Source organism: Salvia hispanica, chromosome 1, assembly GCF_023119035.1.
Source record: "Salvia hispanica cultivar TCC Black 2014 chromosome 1, UniMelb_Shisp_WGS_1.0, whole genome shotgun sequence".
NCBI classification, from domain to species: domain Eukaryota; kingdom Viridiplantae; phylum Streptophyta; class Magnoliopsida; order Lamiales; family Lamiaceae; genus Salvia; species Salvia hispanica.
This window is the reverse complement of record NC_062965.1, coordinates 38,331,967-38,339,466: the sequence shown is the minus strand read 5'-3', so window position 1 is coordinate 38,339,466 and position 7,500 is coordinate 38,331,967. Positions and strand designations below refer to the sequence as shown.

The 7,500-nt window shown below is 32.6% G+C and overlaps 3 protein-coding genes across 3 annotated transcripts in view; 2 read left to right on the top strand and 1 right to left on the bottom strand.

The window, feature by feature from the left end:
* Positions 1-522, top strand: part of LOC125214116 (photosystem II CP43 reaction center protein-like) — a 3,821-nt gene extending 3,299 nt beyond the window's left edge. The window contains 1 exon segment of the mRNA XM_048115009.1: positions 1-522. This exon segment is cut by the window's left edge and continues 1,801 nt beyond it. The gene's annotated coding sequence lies outside the window, so the exon portion shown is untranslated.
* LOC125196046 overlaps positions 1-7,500 on the top strand; it is a 163,900-nt gene that overhangs the window by 52,980 nt on the left and 103,420 nt on the right. The window lies entirely within an intron of this gene.
* LOC125214137 (plasmodesmata-located protein 4-like) lies at positions 4,558-6,136 on the bottom strand. Its single transcript, XM_048115040.1, has 3 exons — positions 5,469-6,136; positions 5,081-5,188; positions 4,558-4,736 (listed from the first exon to the last, which is right to left on the bottom strand). Exons 1-3 carry the CDS (start codon positions 6,118-6,120, stop codon positions 4,729-4,731), a joined length of 768 nt encoding a protein of 255 aa, XP_047970997.1. The 5' UTR covers positions 6,121-6,136; the 3' UTR covers positions 4,558-4,728.

The window sequence follows — 7,500 nt, the reverse complement described above, 5'->3', positions numbered from 1 at the left end:
TCAGGTACTGATCGATCTATTTATCCATATGATAGAATTCAGTATGTCTATTTGTGAAATAAAAAAGAAAATCCCATTTCCCCTGACTCGATGTATGAATAGAGTGCTCAAAGGGGTAGTAATAAGTCCAATCGATTCGTGGGAAACTAAAATCCCTTGATGATCTATTTTCTTACACTGATAGAGGGATCAAATGGTATAGTTTTTTTGTTGGTATCTTGGAGGATTAAAAGCATGACTCTTGTTTTCCAATTGGCTGTTTTTGCATTAATTGCTACTTCATCAATCTTATTGATTAGCGTACCTGTCGTATTTGCTTCTCCCGATGGTTGGTCAAGTAACAAAAATGTTGTATTTTCCGGTACATCATTATGGATTGGGTTAGTCTTTCTGGTGGGTATCCTCAATTCTCTCATCTCTTGAGCCTGTTGGTCCCAGATCCAAAACCGAAACGACCCCCCAAAAAAAATTTTCTCGGTTGTGAGACACATTACAATTTAATACCAAATCCCCAGAAGAAAATGAAAAAAGAAAATTAGAGGGGGGTCAAACTTCTTGGATGAAAAAAATACAATTCATTAGATTCTATATTTTATATTTCTATTTAGTTATTAAAATTATTTAAATTAATATTTATATATATAAATTTTATACTATTTATATTTAATATTCGAGCTATGTAGTAGTAGTAGTAATAGTAGTTGGTGGTGGTGGAATTTATTTTTGTATGCAAAACAATATACTCCGTATATTGTAGATAATCTCGCGTCCTATAGTTTTTAGTTTCATATATAAATTTTTAATATTCAGTGATAATTGAATTTATGGTGATGCAATGTTAATCCAATTTTTTGGTGCAGGGGAACGTTAATGAATGCGATGGATGTCAATTGTTATAACTTATACATGATGTATACAGACGATGTTAATTTTATCCAACAAATTGATAAAAAAATTCTACTCCAATAAAGACAAAAAATAGGTATATTTCAAAACCAACCATATTTTGAAATGGTAAGAAATTTCTTAGTTCAAATCTATTTTCAACTTATTAAAACTGAAATCACATTACATTTATTTTCGTGTATGATATTTGCATCTTTTTACTTTTGGTAGGGCGTCAAACATAAAATTTATATAGTTATATATAAATTACTATTATGTAAATCGAAAACATGTAGCTCATTATTATTGTCTGATAGCAGAATAATTTATTCTAATTTTAAGATTTATATGATGTAAATGATGATTTTACTTGCAATATAAAATACTTTTTTCGTTTCATAATAAATGACAATTTAATTTATTATTCCAAGTGACATGTAGAAGTTATGATAATATAGGCTTAATATTAAATTTATAAATTTAAAAACTAAATAATTGAGGTGGACAAAAATGATACTTCATCTCCCAATTAAGTTGAGTCAAAATTTTTGGGCTCGAAAATTTAGAACTTGTGTTGAAAAGTTGGAGAGATGAATAAAGTACTCCCTCCGTTCCATAGTATTTTGCTATTTTTGTACATTTCATAGTAGTTGAGTCATTTCTTTTTTTAGTAAAATTCAACACATTTTTTTCTCGCTTATTTTACTCTCTCTTACTGTATTCTCTCTTCAATCTCTCTTTTATTCATATTCACATATCTCCATTTTGTCATTTGTTTTATTTAATTTTACTCCACTCATATTATAAATTAAAATTATATAAAATCGTTTGTCGAATGTTAAAATATTTCATTTAGAGTGGGTTTGAGAGGAGTACATTTCTTTTTTTTTTACTCCTATTAGTTGTAATGTTTTAGGTGTTTATAATATTGTGAATACTTATGGTAATTAATACATATTCTTAACCATATACATCATTATATTTTTATTATCATCTTTTTTTTAATCTACTTACTTTATAATTTATCTTCATGATTTAAAAATCTTATATCCCGTGCATAGCACGGGTGTTAACACTAGTTAGCAGAAAAAATGCGGCTGATAGAAAGTCACTGGTTTTCTTGACAATTCAAAATGGTTTATTGATTGGGAATAAGGGAGTGTTTTCTTCATATTATCCACATTTAAATGGTCCACTTAATGAACATTTTTTTCGCGGAGTGCTTTCTTCGTATTAGACCATCTCCAACCATACACCAAAACTCATTTTTGGTGTAGATAATTTCTCCAATCGTACGCCAAACGCAAATCCATTTTTGGGTTTTTGAATGGATTAACACCAAATATGGTGTTTACTCCAAAATTTTGTTAGACAAATATTCAAAAATGGTGTAAACATAGATATGGTGTAAATGGTTGGAGTAAAACTACTTTTTTGTGTGACATACTCAAAAATGGGTTTGAGTTTGGCGTGGATGGTTGGAGATGGTCTTATCCATATTTAAATGGTCCACTTAATGAACATTCTTTTCTTGCAGGGGAAAAAAGGTTGAGCTGTTGATGTGAACAATATTGAAGAACATAAAATATGTGCTATATCAAATATGCTTTTGTTTGATAAATTTTGAGTTGGCACAATCTTTGAATTGTTTCGGTTGAAAAGTCCTGTGGATCGGAAATGAAATGTCTGTTGTGAAGGAAAAATATTGATTGTGTTGTGTGGGCAAATAACTTTTTTTTTTGTTGCGAGGAAAAATTGTCGTGGAGAGAAAGGAAATCTCATTAAAAAAATACAAGATTTAACGTATCCAATGAAGACAAGGGATATAACTAAATGCTAACCATTAATTTCTTCCTAACTAATTCATATTATATTAAAAATGTTAAAACAGAGACATAAATTTGTCAAACATAAATTTGTATTCACATTTGTTAAATGTCAAGATAAATTTATGTTGACATATTGATATTTTTTTAATATAATGCGTTGATTAGTGAACAAGTAGCACATTAAGCAAAATGTCAAGATAAATTTGTGTTGACACTCATGTTATTGTGTTGACATTTCTAATATAAAGTGTTGATTAATTAGCAAGTAGCACGTTAAGATAGTTAGCACACTAACGGAATCTATGCAGACAATGCTCAACTCCTAATGGAGAGAATTCGGAAAAAGGGATTAATTTCATTGACCTTTCGAAATGAGGGATTAAGTTCGCGGACCTTTCGAAATATGGGTCTAAGGCATGCAAATTTTTCGGAATAGGATTTTCGATTTTTTATGCTTTTTCTCTTCTTTTTAATGATTATTTCATTCCTAATATTTATTAATTGACCAAATTACCCTCCATAAATTTTAACCCAATTTATAAAAAACCATCCCCCCCCCACCCCCACCTCCAAACTGCACGCCTTTATCTAGTTTCCACAAACCTGCCCCAACCTGTTCTCTTCTCCATGGCAGAGTCTCTGTAACGGACCAAAAATACATAGATATACAAACTTTTGAGAGCTCAAATCGACAAAGCTTCCGCCTTTGAGAGATCGAATTTCTTCTCCTCAATCTCGCTCCAGCTAGTCTCCAGAAACTTAACCAAACTCAACCGACACCGTTAAATCTGTTCCGATCCTCAGAAATTCCAGCCCGATCTCTGGCCAAATTGAGCGCAGATTCCTCTCCGGCCTAATTGAGATGAATTTCATCTCTGGCCTCTCGGAGAATCAGTAAGATCAGCAGCAACAGAGGTACAAGTCCAAATCAAAGAAATGGGCTTTATACAAGAATTTTTCAAGGGAATTGTGTCCAATTCTTTGAAGGGTTTCTCTAAAGAATTGATGAGTAATCACAATCAGAAAAGTCACGATTATCAAAATATAGAGCCCCAAAATCACATTCAATCAAGTAGTAGTAATAGCGGGAACAACAGCACGATCACGACCCATGATTTGAGCACATATATGAGCTTTATTTTGATGAAAACGAAGATGTTGGGGATGAGAGCGGAGGAGGGCGGAACAAGGTTTGGAGAAAAGCTGATTTTTTTATAAATTGCGTAAAAAATTTCTGGAGGGTAATTTGGTCAATAAATAAATGTTACAAATGAAATAATCAATGAAAAGAAGAGAAGGTGCATAAAAATTTTAAAATCCTTTCTTCCGAAAAAATTCGCATGCCTCGGACCCATATTTCGAAAGGTCAACGAAATTAATCCCTCATTTCGAAAGGTCAGCGAAACTAATCCCTTATTCCGAAATTTTTCACTCTGATGTTTGTAAAGGGGTGCTTTATAATATTAGTGTTTCTTAACTTCCTAATTTACTAATTCATCAATGCAATATCTAAAAATATCAATACGATGATATTAGTATATCAACACAAATTTAGTTGACATACATATGTCTTTGTTTAATTTTTAAAAATAGATGTCAACACAAAAACATAAGTATATCAATTAAATTTATGCTGACATTTTTTAAATACTGCATTGATGAGTTAACAAATCAGTAATTTAAAAAGAAGTTAGCATTTGATCACCATTTGAATATTTATTTATACTATGAACAAAATATCGATTGCATCGCAAGCCCAATTATACTATGAATAAACGTTTTGTGTCATGATATATTTTTTTTTATGAATAAGTAATAGAATATAATCAGAACTTATCATTTATATTATATTTTTCGGGCATATATGAAGGAAAACATCAAGAACTAATCTATAAGGAACTAAGCATACCAAATAACACGAGCAAACCCATATATAATAATTTAACAACTGATCGGTGAGGCGAAAGCGAAAGCTACGGCTCTCGGCAATGGAAAAAGTTGTCACCCGATCGGCTCACCAATCTGAAAAAAATATGCTTTTCTCAGCATAAACTAGTAAAAACAACGTCGAAATAAAATCGTAAAATATACTCCCTCCATTCCATAGTAACGGAGGCAAAACTTTTCAGCGCGGAGATTAAGAAAAATTGTGTTAGGTGAGTTAAGTTAAGAGAGAATAAAGTGGAAAATGAAAAAAGGTAGAGAGATGAAGAGAGAAAATAGTAAGAGAGAGTAAAGTAGGTGTGGGAAAATGTGTTGACTTTTACTAAAAAGGGAAATGACTCTATTACTATGGAACAGAAGTAAATGGAAAAACGCCCCTGTTACTGTGGAATGGAATACATAAATAAATCGAGTAGGCTTACCATCTTTTTTCTTCCCACATGACTTCATAAAATAACATAATCCAGCTCCGACTGACAAAATGGCTAAACCTCCAACAACAAGTGCTACCAGTTTTGGCGAACTGCCTCCTTCAGATGAGAGAAAGAATTAAATCAATTTATAAAATAGTAAAAAAAAAGTCATGAGAGTAATTAATTAAACAATTATTGACCGAGTTAATCACCACAAAATCATTTTGTGCAAAATTTTTGTTCTGATAAAAATTAACATAAATTTTTTCGCTAATATATTTTTCCTTTCTCTAACAGCAATATATATATATATATATATAGCCACATTCTTTTAGTTTTGGATGATTCACAAAATTGAATTATTTTGAATAAGTTTCAACTAATAATATTAGAATACCTCCTCCCTCATCTCTGTAGACATAACTAAGGAAGCATCCATCAACATAAACTTGTCCAGAAACTGAATATCTGCATCTCTCCTCACAAGCAATCTCCACCGCACGATGCACGCATTCTCCGCACTCACAGCTGCTCAGACTCTCCCCACACTGCGCCAAAACGTGTATCGATTCATACATCATCTCGCAAAATCCATTCTCGCTCATCACACAGCTTTCCACCATACCAAGCGCTGCATATTTAACGTCTTCAAACCCGCCTCTCTCGATCCTCCTCTCGCTGCAGCCCCACCGAAGGATTTTATTATTCTCTGCCTCAGCCTCAGCCTCAGCTCCATCATCATCATCTTCGTATCGAACAGAGCAGCCGTGGAGCTGGATTCGTGCTGCTAAACTCTCTCCGCACAAGCTCGAAGATCTGGCCACGCAGCTTTCGCATTCGTATGAGCTGAGATGTTTCATGCACTGAAAGGAGCCAGAGATGGCAGTTTGCTCATTTGCGACGATGGTTTTGAAGAAGGTGGATTGCGAGGAGTGTGTAATGAGTTGTTGGAAAAGGATTGGGAGCAATGAGGGATTTGGTGAGGTGCGGTTTGAGCATTGTGTGTATACTAATTTGTGGGTTTCAGAGGAATGTGTGATTGTTATCATGAGGAAAACAAATGGGATTAACATGTCGGATTGTGATTCATCATCGGTGTTTTGATTGCATCATTAAATATCTAGTTGAGTCGTTACTTTCTGTTGGGAAGATTTGTGGTGTGAATATGGTAAAGTTTTCAGTGGAATTTTTATTGGTAAAAAGGCACGTGTTTTTCCAGCCTAACTTCATCTAATTCCTTGTGTTAATTGCTTTTAGATGTCATGAACACTTATCATGAATTTCATATTCACAAGGATTGGTGGTTTGTAAGATCTTGAACTAGACGTTTTGGTTTCAAAAAAGATTTATTTCAGATTAAAGTCTTTATTGGTTCAGTTCATTTGCTAAATAATTTTTAGGTTCTATAGATTAAGTGTATAAGTTTTTGGTTCTAAATAAATATGTTTTGATCTATTATTGATCAAGTACCTTTTCTTCTTGGAGTGACCCACTTTTTTATGCCTTGATTTTGCTTGATTACGTGTGGTAATTTCATTATTGTGTGATTATTTGGCCTTAATTTGAAAATGCGAATTTCTTGATTTATTGTGGCTTGTACGTATTTTTTTTATTGCGGAAAATTAAAGTCCATTTAATTTTCCAAGTGTGTTGTGAATTATTTGGGATCATGCATAATTATTCTAGCTGACGGTGGTTTTCGACCCCCCTCAATTTATTGGAGAAGAACTATTAAATTCCCCTAATTTCTTCAAAGGAACTTTCGACCCCTCTTATTTTTCCCATGAATTTTTCGAATTCCCTAGTGCCCTTGAGAGAGGAATTATTTTTGTGGATTTAATTCATACCTTATTCTTTCCATGAATTAAATCAAAGTCAAATCTTTCCTTGTGGAACTTTCCATAATTTTCGAACCCTAGCCTTTTTCCTGGTGAAATTCGAAACCCTCCTATTTATTAGGAGTGAGAATTATTTTGTGGATTTAATTAATTCATTGTGCATATCTTCGTTGATTAAATTCAACCATATCTTACGTACCATATTTGCAGATATCTTTCCATATCCTATCTTGAGAGCATCGACATAGGTATTCAAAAATAGTCAAATTTACATATGATCAAAGTATCTTTATAAAGAATCCCACAAGTGTATAGACAGTAAATATTATTCTCTCTGTCCCAGAGCTACTTCTTCTTTGCACTTATTTTGAAAAAATTATAATAAATAGTTAAAGTGGAGAGAGAGTAAGAGAGAATACGAACGAAAAGACTCTCCTCTACATTATTCTCTTTCTTACGTGCAAAAAAGAAATGACTCAAGTAACGTGAGATAAAGGGAGTATATGAAAGCTAAGCACAATGGAAAACAATGACAACATGAAATAAGCTATTCTAGACCTTCTTCTTCTAGGTCGAAATTGGAGTTAAATG

Excerpts from the sequence above, each read along its gene's own strand:
- LOC125214137 (XM_048115040.1), bottom strand. The coding sequence starts at position 6,120 with ATGATAACAATCACACATTCCTCTGAAACCCACAAATTAGTATACACA. Across the intron at positions 5,189-5,468 it reads CTACAGAGATGAGGGAGGAG|GAGGCAGTTCGCCAAAACTG; the intron begins GTATTCTAATAT and ends TCTCATCTGAAG.